At 37.4% G+C, this 14,783-nt stretch overlaps 1 protein-coding gene across 24 annotated transcripts in view; it reads right to left on the reverse strand.

Moving 5' to 3' along the window:
* The window catches only part of NRXN3 (neurexin 3), a 1,716,647-nt gene that overhangs the window by 164,769 nt on the left and 1,537,095 nt on the right, over nt 1–14,783 (reverse strand). For all 24 annotated transcript variants that reach the window (XM_056134049.1, XM_056134032.1, XM_056134029.1 and 21 more), the window contains one exon: nt 9,303–9,610. In XM_056134049.1, coding sequence (XP_055990024.1) covers nt 9,303–9,610 — 308 coding nt within the window. The remainder of the gene's footprint in view (nt 1–9,302; nt 9,611–14,783) is intronic.

Below are 14,783 nucleotides of genomic sequence, written 5' to 3' on the forward strand. Positions count from 1 at the left end.
TTCAGAGGCCATTGGACAGTCAGGTTTGGGCCCGCAGTGATGAGACACGAGGAGCCACACAGGATGCGGGTGGAGCCAGCTCTTTCCTCCCTACCCCAATGAGATCCCAAGTAACTGTCAACGAATGGCCTCTCTGGCCCAGATCAAACAACTTAATGACCATGACCTCAGAGACTCAGAAACAAATCTCAGAACCCAACGGATTTTGGCAGAAATGCATCCAGTTCCTGCAATGTTACCAGTGCTGGGCCACTCCAGGTAAAAATAGGTTTTGTGCCTTGGCCTATTCCCCCGGGCGGCCTGGTGGCCGCCATCCTCCAGAGGCCACTAGAGAGTCAGGTTTGGTCCTGCAGTGACGGGATACACGGGGCCTCACTGATGGGGGGTGGAGCCGGCCCTTCCCTCCCCACCCCAACGAGACCCCGAGTCGTTGCCCACGAACGGCCTCTCTGGCTCCTGATCAAGCTGCTTAACGGCCATGATCCCAGAGACTCAGAAACAAATATCGGAACCCAGCGGCTTTTGGCAGAAATGCATCTGTACCACAGTAGGTTACTGTCACGGCACCACCCCAGGGGGGAAAGGGTGCTGTTCCTCCACCTGCTCCACCTACGTGGCTCGGTGGCTGCCATCTGCCAGAGGCCATTTGGGCTGTCAGATTTGGGCCCTCAGTGATGAGACACGTGGGGCCTGATGGAATGGGGATGGAGCTGGCCCTTTCTTCCTCCTCCCAATAAGACCCCGAGTCACCATCCACAAATGGCCTTTCTGGCTTCTGATCAAGCTGCTTAACGGCCATGATCCCAAAGACTCAGGAACAAATCTCGGAACCCAGCAGGTTTTGACAGAAATCCCTCCAGATTTAATTTTTAAAATTTCAGAATTTCAAAGTCGTGCAGCCACTATTGCAGTCACATGGCATTATATGTATTTATAACCAGCAATAGAAAACAAATTGTCTACTATTGTCTTTCCAGCAGATCTGAGTGTTGGGGTAAAATCCCAAAAGTAATGGTGGGTCTGGTGCCAAAATATTGAATGTAATCAAAGTTGGGAGAGAGTAATGTGGAAATCATCTGCCCCACAGGTAGAGGGAGGATGTGGGATGGGGTTTTGGGGGGTGGAGAATGGGCACTGGCAAATGGGTACAGGTGTTTCATTGTATGACCGAGACTTAAACCCAAAAGCTTTGTAACTGCTTTCACGGTGATTCAATAAATTAAATTATAAAAAATGAAAAAAAAAAGTAAAGGTGGAGTTCATACCCAATTCCATCAGCTAATCAGTGGCTGAATAAATAGCAGTACTCCCACATAAAAAAAAATCTAACATTTCAGTATGCAGTGCAAGTAGCACTGTTATCCCATTTTTCATAGATTTGCTTGAACGGGCACCAGTAAAGTCTCCATTGTGAGACTTTTTGTTACTGGTTTTGGCATCTTGAATATGCCATGGGTAGGTTACTAGGCTCTGCCATTCAAGCAGAATACCCTTGGGAGCTTGCTGGGCTCTCCGAGAGGGGTAGAGGAATTGAACCTGGTTCAGCTGTGTGCAAGGCAAACACCCTACCTTCTGTGCTATTGCTCCAGCCAACATTTCAGTATACACACAATAAACAAATAGATGTAATGAAGTAGAGGCAATTGCTCTGAGACAATTAGACAGGGGAAGGTGATAGTTATTTATAGAGGGTGGTCAAGGAGGCCCTCTTCAAAATAGGTTTTCTGGAAGGAAACTTAGGTGGAGCAAAGGAGTGAAGCATACTTTGGGAGAGAGACTTCAGACAGAGGAAATGGAGAGTGAAAAGACCAAGTCATGTGTGGTATGTTCAATCAGAGCTAAGCTCAGAGATGAGGAACTTTTCTGAGATGTAATACATAAGCAGTGCCCCCAAATTCCATGATCAAGATAAGTTTCTACTGTAATATTAATTTTGCTACAACAAATTTTCAGTTGATTTTTTTCACAATGTAGTATGAAAAAAAATCATGTGATAAGCAAACTATCAAGATTTAATTATAGGCCGGATCCGACTCTGCACTTGTGCAGCTCACTCACCTCTTCCTTACTCTGGTCCAAATTTAAAGAGTCATGTGTTAGAAAATATAGTCAGGAAAACAGCAAGGAAATCCAAACACCACATAAAAGGGATTTTAGTTTTAACCTAATCAATGTAACTGTACAGAGCTTCTGGAAAATTTGGGGACCTCCAGAGTGAGTAGCCAAATGCTGACTCCATTTCTCTCCCAGCTACTACAATGTTCAAATAAGAGGGAGCACTTTATCAAAAAATTCTTTTAGAACTTTCACCCCATAACTAATGCAACCCACTTAGAAGGTTGTAAAATAGAACTTCTAGCAAGTTTCAGGCTTTCAGCTAACCTGCAAAGAGAACCTTCTGGGAGGTCCCCTGAAATAGTTAAACATAGCTTTGGGAATAAAAAAGTATTTAACAAGGAAGAAAAGAATTAATTCTATTCCCTCTTCATTTTTACTGACAACATGTACATTTGAAGAGATAGATAAAGCCATCCAGTTCACTTTGGCCCCTTCCTTGGATGGATGCAATTCCAGAGAGAAAAGGTCATTCAGGAGTTTTCCCAGGTAACAAATAAATTAGAGTTCAATTTCCTTCCCCCAGATTATTCTGAGAGGTAGGGGGGGAAGAAAGTATTGTATGAGTGTTCGAAAGAGACAGAAGATATTTCTTGGCTGGCAGTTAAAGTCTAATTAGACTGACAAATCTTCAGTGCTTCCCAGTTATGAGGCTTGGCAGGAAAGGAAAGAGCCCAGGGGCCGAACATTATGTAAGGCTGTTAATCAATATTAGTTGAGTCCTGATCCTAAAAATAAACTTCCTCTTGAGGCTCTGCTGTCTAGTGTAAGTGAGGGATTGAACTGTGTGGACTCTTGCCTCACTTCTATCAAGTTGATGGCAGAAGAGTAAAGGTGGAGGAATCTGCAGGGCATACTTTTTTGATTAACTGTAACTGTCCTTGATATAACATTATCTACATCCTGTTAAAGCATGGCATTTGGGATAAGATAAAGTTTTCTCCCACTCCAATCCAAAACAGCTCTTTTATTCAAAGAATCTTAATAAAATTTATCTTTTAGCCGGAATCTGAAAATTCCATTGATATCAATATTCTTTTTTTTTTTATTAGTGAAACACCATGAGGTACAGTTGTAGATTTACAAATTTTTGTGCTTGGATCTCGGTCATACCACGATCAAATACCCATCCCTCCACCAGTGCCCATTTTCCACCACCAGGATAATATCCCTCCCCCCCCATCTTCCCATCCCCCCATCCCCCGCCTGCCACTGTGGCAGGGCATTCCCTTTTGTTTTCTCTCTCCTCCTGGGTGTTGTGATCAGCCAAAGAGGCATTGAGTGGCGAACATGTTCAGTCCAGTCTACTTTCAACCTGCATCTCCCCTCCTGGGAGGATCCTCCAAACACTCTCCACTTGGTGTTCCCCTTTCTATCTGAATTGTCTGTGTTTCATGTAATGTTCAATTCAAATGAAATGGCTGCTACTTGATCATTTGATCTTAAAAAATATCTAAAAGACAATTTCATTCACTTTTCCCTAATAGAACACTTCAGACATGCTAGTCATTTAGCTGAGTCAATTTGCACTCCAGGAAATAAAAAGAATCTCCCAAAGAAATCTCTTCTAATTGATGAATTTAAGGTGCTCATTCAATCTAAAAAATTTGGAGAAAATCCTGGGTCATTGTGGGTTTGTGTGAATGTTGAATTGTACCTAAAATTCTTCTTTCTGTGTGATCCAACTCTATGGGAAGTATATTCTTTCTCTAAGAAGATAAGCAAGTTATTGGGTTGACTTGTTTTCCTAGTGTCTGGCATTTACTGAAAATGCATTTAGTAGGCCGTGAATCTATCTAGACACGACCATGACAAAAAAGAAGCTATGCCCATTTTATAGATAGTGAAGTAGAGGCTTAGAGAGGTTGACAAATCTGACCAGAGATATAAGGTTAAGTGACTGGACATACTAGAAATCCAAAGGTGAAGTTTAGAATCTAAAGAGCACATTCTTCAACACAGCTCTACCCAGAACATAGAATATGAGGAACAAATTTTATAATCCTATGTTTTTTCTCTGATTTGTTTTGCAATGATGGATACAGTTCTAGAGTAAGTTTCTTACTGTTTCCAAATAAAAACTGAAAAAAAAAAAAAACAGAAAACAGAATGTCCATAAAAATAACATTATAAAGTCTTAAAATTTTGTGACTTCTTTGCAATCTTTTTAAAGTAACTCACATTCAACTGCCAAGTTTGAGAGTTTGAGATAAGAATTAAATCTCAAAAAGCACACCAATTTTCAGTTCTCCTGTTTATTAGGAGAGTAGGCTGAGCACTGTGATTTTCTGGTAATTTTCTAATGCCAGGCAGCACCAGCCAATGTCAAGGTGACCTTACTACTGCCCTGCACAGAAAAAGTGAGTCGTGATCTGTGTCCTGCTAATAGCTTACAAATGATTGCAAAAAGCGATTTGCACAGAACATACTGAAATCTTGCTTTACTGATAACAACTTGAGCAAGAGACCTCAGATAAAAGAATGCACATTCTTGAAACTTCTTCTCTTGTAGAAAAACTGAGTCAATGTAGTTGAATGCTATGATAAAAAATTGAAACCCAAGCACAAAAATTTGTAAGTCTACAACTGTACCTCATGATGTCTCACTAATAAAAATTAAAAAATAAATAAAAAATAAGATTCATATTTCTCACTTTTGCTTCTATTTCAAATGAAAACCAAGAACTTTGAGTTTAGACTGAGTTGCACTATTTTTTTTAAGCATTCCTCATCAGTGTGATAGTAGTAATTCTCTGACATTGATATCAGTTCTAAAGAAAGTCTGCACAGTTGCATGTCCAATACAGGTTGTAAAACCAACAGGGAACCTAATACACACACACACACACACACACACACACACACACACACACACACACACACACACCTGCCCCCTTCCCACTTCTTGACCTTCTGTCATTTATGGGAAATACAAGTCAAGTTTTTTAGAATCAGTATTTTTTTTGTTTTGTTTTTATTTGATTTGCCACACAAAGAGATGCTCAGGGCTTATTTCTGGCTCTGCACTCAGGAATCATTCCTGACAGTGCTTGGGGTTCATATAGGGTGTCAGGGATCAAAACTGAATCACCCATGCACACAAAAAAATGTCCTACATGCTGCACTATCTCTGGGCCCCAGAATCAAGATTCTTACTTATTCATTTATCTGTTTATTTATTTAATTTGACTTGACTTTCTCTCCAAAGAATTGTCATCTGATTTTCAGTACTCTGAAATTAGGATCAGGGTTATATTTTAGTGGTAGAAACATACAAGTATAAGGACCTGGGCATTGTGTCTGAGACCCCCAAAACATAAAAAAGAAAGAAACTCTGACATTTGATCCATTTTTTTATCACCTATCCTCATTTTTCCTTTCATATTGTGAGACTTATTTTATTTATTTTATTTATTTATTTATTTACTGAATCACTGTGGGAAAAGTTACAAAGCTTTCAGGTTTAAGTCTTGGTCATGCAATCATCACACACATTTCCCTTCACCAGTACTTATTTTTCACCAAGAAGAACCCCAATATACCTCCATCCCAACCCTCCCAATGCCTGTGAGACAGATGAATTCTAGTTAACACTTTATCTACTTTGATTAGATTCATTGTTTCGACAAAAGATGCATTATTATTATGTAGAGTTTACACCCCCAAATCAGAAAAGACATTGAAATTGAAAAGACATTCTGAAATAATTTGTTTCTATAGCTGGTTACAAGAATCAAATGATGATGCACAGCCGCTATAGCAGCCGCACGATTTTGGATTTCTGATATTTTACTTATTAAGAAACCTCATGAGAAAGGGGGTGTTCCGGGCTCATCCTTCACGCCCTACTGAGGTCACGAGTTGCCCCCCATGAGCGGCTCTCCGGCACGGTCATGGCTCTAGAGCCACAGAAACCAGTCTCATAATTATCTGACTCTCGGCAGAAATACTTCCAGGCTTAATATGTGAGTCTTATTTTAATGTGTTTGGCATATCAATTATGTCATGGGTAGCTTGTCAGTCTTTGCCATGTAGGCAAGATACTCTCGGTAGCTGACAGGGCTCTCCGAGAGGGGCAGAGGAATCAAACCTTGGAAGGCCCGGTCAGCAGTGTGTAAGGCAAATGCCTTACCCGCTGTGCTATCATTCCAGTCCCATATTGATAGTACAGCCATAAAATGATTGCCAGTGTAGAGACAGAAGTAACCCCAAGCACTGCTTGGTGTGGCTTCAAAACAAAACAAAACAAAAAAACCCTAAAAATACATCCAAAAAATCCCCATATTCAGTCCTCTTTTTGATAGACCTGGATCACAATTTTACTTATATTAACTCACGTATCCTCATATAAATCATACAAATTTTATAAATTCAATTAGTACCTTTCATTTTCCCCCAATTTAAGGAATTGAAAATTCATTCTACTCTTGCATTTGAGATGTGAGCTTTTGGTGTTCATTCCTGAAACTGAGAAAGTTGATTGACTGCTGTGAATCAGAAAAAAAGTTGTAGTGATGGTGTCATTTCCCATGTACAAGTTATCTGAAATGTACAGCTTCCACTTCCTGTCTCTTGAAAAACTCTTTTTGGGAGACTTAATCCTTCCTGAAAGAAGGATACCCACTGCTGGAAAGATCACAAAGAGATCATGGTGACAACATGGAGTAGAAAACAGACTCAGCTGAACTGAGTGCTTCAGTTAACCAACCAAAAAACAAAATGAGTAAGAGAAGTAGACCCTCTAGACTAGAGATAACACTGAATGACTTCAGAATATTGCAGGTGGGGTAGAAGAACTCCCTTTCTGAATCACACTCAAATTTATGGAGCACCACAGCATGAGAGCTGATGCTATGACTTTTAATTTTAACTGCTAAATTTTATGTAAAAGTTTACTTTTCTAAAGTTTGTTTTGGGGCTACACCAGTGGTGCTCAGGACTTACACCTGGCTTTGTGATCAGGGATTGCTCTTGGGTGGCTCAGGGTCCTTATGTCCTTATTGGGTGCTGGGGAATGAACCTGGCAAGTGCAAGGTCCTTATGGAGCTGGGTCAGTCATGTGTAAGACAATCATCTTACCTGCTGCATTATCTCGCCAGTCCACATAGTACATTTCATAAGGCTTGTTGGCAAACAAAAAATAACCTAAAATCTTGGCACGAAGTTATTTCTTCTAGCTAAATTTTACAGAAGACATAGGGATTTAAAAAAAAAAATCCTTTATTCAAGTCTAATCCAACTGTGCCAGTAGATTGGCTTTTCTCCACAATATTTATGCACCTTTTAAAACAAAGAGCCTCAAAAGATTTATAAATCACTTTTAGGGCCTTGTAAAAGAAAAAGAAGGTATGCAGGTATAGTCCAATAATTACTGGACTCCAAGGAAAAGGAACATCCCAGACTTAAAGCTGTTAGAATGCATCTTCTAGTTGTCAAATTCCTCTAAAATGATAGAAGTTTCTATGCCCTTTAAAGTAATAATCTCTGCAAGACTTTTTTACCTTGTACCCAATGAGTCTCCCAAAGCTCTGACGTTTTTAGTTTGTGGAAAGATGTACCCAATCAGCTCCTATTTACTCATTTGCTGCAGGAGGGAAAGCCAAAACCCGACAATTACCATAGCTTACATACTGAATGTCTGTGTCACATGAAATCCTCCCGAGGTCAGTGGAAATTGGGCCTTGAAAAAGACTATAGGACCAACCATTCCTACGAAGAAAAAGCCATTTGCTTCTCTGCCTCCCACTGAGTTAGAGGAATGTATTCTGACAGAAACAGAACAAGGCTGCTAAGACCTGTGCAGACAGAACTATCCTTTCACCAACAATAAACAGATATGCTGTTGAGCTATAGAGTCATAATAGAAATATATATTGCCTTTTATCTTCTTTTCAGTGAGTAGAGTGAACTGTCAGGAGTTATTGCTTTAATATCAGTGGAAAAAAAAAACTATCTTTTGAGCATGTGTGTAGGTATGCATGCAACAGTATGTGTGACAATAAGACTGCTATGCTAGCCAGGTTCTTAGCAGCCTTTCTAGAAGGCATAAAATTAGAACCAAAGGCATCACCAACATACACAACTTCTAATTTATTCTATGGAACTATGCTAGGAGCTATTTTGTTATTTTTTGCACAAAAAGTTAAACTGGTTTTCTCTACCTAATTTACATAAATCAATTCAGAAGCAAAAGAACACATAAGAATACAACTGATTACTGACTTAACTTTACAATGTCCAGTGAAGATAATGGAAAAGTGATGTCCAAGAGTGAGCCACTGGAAAATATCTTAAACCAGTAACCATAAGGACAAATAATGGCCTACTGAATTTTCTACAAATATGAAGTAAGTTAGGGGCAATTTCCCCATAAGCAATTAGAATATTGTACATTATGCCAGAGAATTTAAGGCTAATAACTCTATTAACCTCTTACCCTATGCTAACTAGATTTATGAAATGCCAAGAAAATCAGCAAAGTATTAAGCTTTGGACTGAGTATAATTACTTTAAAATGAAAATTTTTTTAAAAATAACCCTTACCACAAAACTAAGAATGTACTGCATAGCTAAACAGAGACCTTCAAATTTCAAATATAATTAGGATCTTGTCAAATATAAAAGAAACATGCTGGGCAAAAAAATAACAAGTGATTATTCAGGACTTAATAGAAAACACAAAGACCATTTTACAAGGATTATCTTAGTCTCTAGCTTCAATTGCCCTTGATAAACTGCTACCCATTTTATCGAAATGACCTCAAAAATAAACAATTCATGTAACTAGCAAAGTCCTGGGGAAGGAAGAAATGCAATTTAACTAGAATATAGTCTTTTCTCTGATAACTAATTCTCCTTTTCCTTTTGTGCTATTGAAAAGAAAAGATAATAAGATGAGAGGAGGGAATATTTAATTTTGTAACTGGGGTCATTTTGAATAATTTTGAATTGTTCATTTTAAATAACAGTTTTCCCACTCCAGTAATAAATATTATACATCCAATAACCCAGTATTGCCACAAGACCTCACCTTACCATACTCCTCAGTTTTATTGCTAGAAAATCTGGAATATCCATATAACTAGCATGGTAATTCAGACTCTTTTGTTATATAGCAACTTTGAACACAAAAACAAAGACTCAAAGAAAAGAAGCAGAAACAAGGAATATATGTATTAAAGGCTTACCTGAATGCTGGCGGTAGAGCGATTCTTGCGGGTTGTAGTTGTAGCCATTGTAGTAGTGGTTTCCATGACAGTAGTAGACATTTCTGGTGGCATGGAGGTCGTCTGGGTTGTTCCCAAGATTGATGGGACTTCTCCCACCAGTCGAACACTTCCATTGATTATAATATTGGGGTTGTTCTCAGCTGCCATGTTCAGTACTTTCAAACCATCATAATAGAGCCCAGAAAGTTGGCCTTGAAAGAGACGTCCTTTGTCCTTTCCACCAATGGCTATTTGCGCCTGGGTGTTGAAGATGGTTAACTGCCGGCCTAGTGGGTTGGGTGGAGGAAACATCATTATTCCCATACAATTTTTTCCTCTTTGCCTTACCTGGTCTGAATGAGCCAGGCATCAAAACAGGCTTCCTTAAGCAATGGAAGGGGAGATAACTGGAGAGCAAAATTCCAATACAAACATCGGCAAGCAACATCTCACTGTTTATCTCTTCCACTGTCTAGCTGATATAAACTGAATATTCAAGTCTATTCTTTTAATAAAGATAAGATCTTGGCCAAATGATGAATAGTGTTATCTTCTTTATAGTTATGCTGTGTAGTTAGGAATGAAGGAAAGAAACTCTAAATCAGGTGCTGACAATGTATATTATATTGACTCTTCATTTTCTTTCTTTTTTGCACTGAAATGTTATAACCTACAAAGTAACATAATGACAAAAAATTATATATCAAACAAAATCTCAGTGAGGTGACTCAGAAGTTCACATTTAAAACTAGACCTTATATCTAAGTTAAATGAAGTCAGATTTCATTTTAGATCTTTAGATTCATTGCATTCTTAGCAAAATAAGCATGTTAGTCACCAAGTACTTTATTTCCTAAATATCTTCTTAGTCCCTAATATTTTATCTATACTTGCTATTTCATAAATATCATGAGAAACTATTTGCTATCTCTAGTACCCTGGGGGAAGGGATTATAATCACATGCCAATGTGAATGTGAAAAATAACTAGGGACTGATCATACTTCCAGCAGGGTGGGGTGGGGAATGTAAGTTCAAATCAATAAATATTGAAAAGTAGGAATGTATTTTTTAAGTATAAAAATTTTTATAATATGTAACATTCTTTACAATAATATAGAGGTACATAAATGGACTGATGAATACTAGTACCTCACCTTTTTTGTTGTTCCCATTTGGTAAATCATTTGTGTTTTGTGTATAGAAAGCTACCAGAATGAAATCAGGGACAGAATATTTTGAATAGTGTAAGTCATCTTACTGCCAGCTACTTCTTTAAAAATTCTCTTTTTCGCAGGGCTGGAGTGATAGTACAGCAGATAGGGCATTTGCCTTGTATGCAGTTGACCCTGGTTCAATCCCCAGCACCCCATATGGTTCCCAGAGCACTGCCAGGAGTAATTCCTGAGTGCAGAGCCAGGAGTAATCTCTGTGCATTGCCATGTGTGACCCAAAAAGAAAAAAAATATCTTTCAATGCTAACTTTTCTCTATAGAAACCCTATCCAGTTTACTAAGCCAAGTTTACTCTGATACTATCTTTCTGAGTTATTTCTTTCTGCTTCACCTTACATAGAAGAAGGAAAATCTCATGGATGAAATTAAACATCTCCCTTTTGAATTTTTCTCCATGTTAGTTAATTTTCAACCTTGATTTCACTCACTCTTTCTCTAAGATATGAATTTTCTGTTCTTTTCTGCCTAACAAAAGGGAGTGCTGTATGCTTATAGTGGGCAGGTATTTTTGCATCGAAATGCTAACATGAACAGATACATTGTGATGCTCCTACTCTCTACCACTATTCCGAGGCTCTTAGGGTATACAATAGTTGATGGTTAGTAATCCTTGAATTTCTGGTTTGTAATGTGAATAGCTTCTCAAAGTACAATAACAGAAGAATTTAAAAAAGAAGGAAAAATTTATCTGTTTGAAAGAAACTCTACCAGAATTGACTCATTGGGCAACTCTTAAAGGCTAATCAAGAGAGATTTATAAATAATAACCTTATAGAAAATTCAAATAGTGTTGAAAGAAAAATTTTAAAGTAAAAGTGATATAAATTACATAAAAATACCTAAAGCATGGTAATTGAATTGACAGTCTTAATCAAAAGGGGTATTGTCCTTGGGGTCATAGAATTAATAGGGGGTAGGTCGCTTGTCTTGCATGAGTTCAACCTGGGTTTGATGCCCAGCATCCCATATGGTGCCCTGAGTACCACCAGGAGTGATTCCTGAAAACAGAGCCAGGAGTTACCATTGAGTATTGCCCAGTATGGTCCAAGCTCCCTGACGCCACAAAAAGAAAAAAAAAAAAACACGAGGTGGGGGGGATTACCAGATCCCAAAGATAAAATAAAAATGCATGTAAAATGATTTCAAATCGTCATCCTTTTCGTATCAATTCCTCCAGTGCCTCGCACAAATGCACCATTGTCTGTCCTGTGCCCTCTCACTTTTTACACAGTACATGGGCAAAGTTTAATGCATAGTCACAATGGAGATATGGACCCCATATCTCCTTCCTATCTATTATAGACAATTTTTTCTGGGAACTATAAATTTATCAAAAAATATTTCATTAAGAGAGGAGAGAATAACTACCTTCACTTCAGGTGGACTCAAGTTGGGATTTGGGAAAGTTTACACATTAAAAATAAGTTGCATAACAGGTAAACTCTAGGACAAAAATTCAATACTTTCCAGTTGTTCTTTTTCATTCATGCAAACATTGGTGATCCAAAATATCGACATATCTCCTCTTCTGGGTGTAGTCTGACATTAATGATCAGTTAATATTTATAATTTTAGGCTGATTGTTTTTATTTCTAATTTCACTTAAAGTACTTCACATCTATGATGATTCTCATATCATTTTTCTGGTGATACTATGGTACCAATGCTCTCAAATAAAGAGAATCAATAGAAATTGGAATACAAAGTTGAATCATGGTGGCTATAAATGATGCATCTCTTTTTGATCCAGTTGCCACCATTCACTAAATAAACAAATCTTTGATTATTTGGTATGGAACCAAACATGGAGAAAGGCAAGATCTGTTTCCAGGGCCATAAGAAAAGTTCTCCACTTGTGGGTGATACTGATTTCCTAGTGAGATCTGGCTACTACTTGAGAATAAGACCCTGGTTAGGTGAGATAAGGAAGGTGATGGCCTATATTTCAATTTTACATCAAACTGTAAGAAATTTTTATGTGTTTGCTCCCTGTCTGCTTCATGGTCTTCTTGTGGTTAGATTGCTTTTCTTGTTTCAAGATCTATTCCTAGACCTCTGTACCTTGGACTATGTACTAAACAGTAAAGCTGCCAATCACTGCAGGAATGGTACAGCAATGTCTTCCCAACTCTTTCTCTGATTCATTTCTCTCTCTTGCTATGTAGGAGGAAGAGAATAATGGGAACAGCAATCACTACTCTCTCCCTACAATGTGTTTAAAGAAAAAAACCTGGTGAACCTTTGATCATGAGTCCATGATTTCTCAAAATCAATGTGATATCTAATTATTGTTACTCAAGAACAATTATGCTTTTCAGAATAAGCACTAAATGCAATCTATTAGGCTTTTTAGTGTGTCTCACTCATTGTGATCACTTATATTGTTGAGAATATATTGCTCAATCAAGAGCTGCCTTATCCAGTGTAATACAAAATTTAAACACTAGTACATAATTCCGAGCAGGTTACTTTTGTTTTGCTTTGAGTGCTCATCCTTTAAAAGTCATTACTTGTTACCTCATTTGGACAGCAAGTTCACACATTGCTTAAATTAAATCTTTGCACGTCTTCAGTCAATGTTGCATAAAGACTAATTAATTAAACCTCAAAGTACCCTTGGGGAATAGGCAGTATTATTTCTCCACTCCTAAGATGTGAAATCTGAGATATAAAGAGGTTAAGTGGATTGTTTAAGGTCAGAAAATCAGTCAGTAGCACACAGAACTGGAACAAAGACTCACAAATGCTGTGTTCCAGATCCCTTATCCAATGACAGAGATAAGTCTAAAGAGACATTCAAGTACTTTCTAAAACATTAACACATGTGCTAATCATCTTTCTCTCTGAACCCTTTTGTTACTGTCTTTACAAAGATTTTGGGAACACATTTATTGTTATTTTTTTTATTCCTTTAGAAAGGAAATATAGCTAGACAGAGGAAGGGTAAAGCAATAGAATAAATAGATGTTACTCACCCAAGTTATTTTCAAAGGGAATTTTGGTTAAGATAATTTAGCAGAAACACCCATTTTGCAAATTTTTCTTTACAGCATTACATGCATAAATAAACATAAACATCCTTAAGAATCTAGAATGCCTCCCTCCATCCCTCTTGAACCACCCTTTTCCCAACCCCTTAACTCAAGAATATATGTGAAAGCATCCTTCTATAAGAAAGCCAACTGAAAATAACACTATCATAAGGAAAACTAAAAGCCTACTAATAACTTCATAATGGTTTATACAAATGAAAATGCCTGGCATGCTATTAAACTTAGACTTCAAAAGGCAATGGAGAAAAATAAAATATTATTAACATAAAATTGAAAGAAACAAAAAGTTCTCTCAGGCACATGAGACTAGGACATGCATCTAATTTTCTTTTCCTTTTTAAAAAGTGAGGCAATCATCATCTTTAATGTTAAAGGGACTTTATGAGTCAGTGATTACTGAACACAATTATTTGCTTTTTAGAGTTATTCTTAATTTATTTTTAATTAGACCACATACGTTAAAAACAGGGCAAACAGTTAAGACTCAGTGAGGATTTTCCGTGTTTGAAGAATGTTTCACTGAATTTAAAACTGTAGTAGTCCTTTAATTTTTTAAAAGTTGCATAATAATACATCAGATTACTTTTTTATATATCTCAAATCTCTATAAATTTTGAGAATTCTCATAAGGACTAGAAATAAGAGTGTGTTATACTGGTTCAGGGGAAAAATACACAACAGAATAAGTAAAAGAATTTCTGTTTCTATTCTTTAAAAGAGAAATTTTTCCTTAGTGAAATACAATAGTTTGCATCCTAATATGAAAATCACACAGAAAATTCTAACATAGGTATAACGGCTGCCCTCTTTTATTAACAAAGTGGTTGTTTTCTTTAGCAAATCAGAAACTGCTGTTTTGCTGTCACGAGCCTTTCCTTTGCCAACTCATTAGGTTCACCACTTATACTTTTGTTGCATAAAATCAAATCAATGAGGGTAGCACACAACCAAAGTGTAAAAAAAATCTGTTTCCTTTTTTAAGTTTCAGTCAGCAACTAGGACACAATTAATAGCTTTCTGAAATACTTTTGCCTCTGTAAATTTGCCTCTAGAGGCAAAATTCATCTTTTACTTCTTTGTTTAAAAGTCAACATTAAAAAACAAACAAACACTGCTCCCCTTACAACATTTGTTTTAAGCAGTTTAAGTTACAAGAGTTGATCTATGCTTTTT

This window comes from Sorex fumeus, unplaced genomic scaffold (genome assembly GCF_029834395.1).
Source record: "Sorex fumeus unplaced genomic scaffold, SorFum_2.1 ptg000098l, whole genome shotgun sequence".
NCBI classification, from domain to species: Eukaryota; Metazoa; Chordata; class Mammalia; order Eulipotyphla; family Soricidae; genus Sorex; species Sorex fumeus.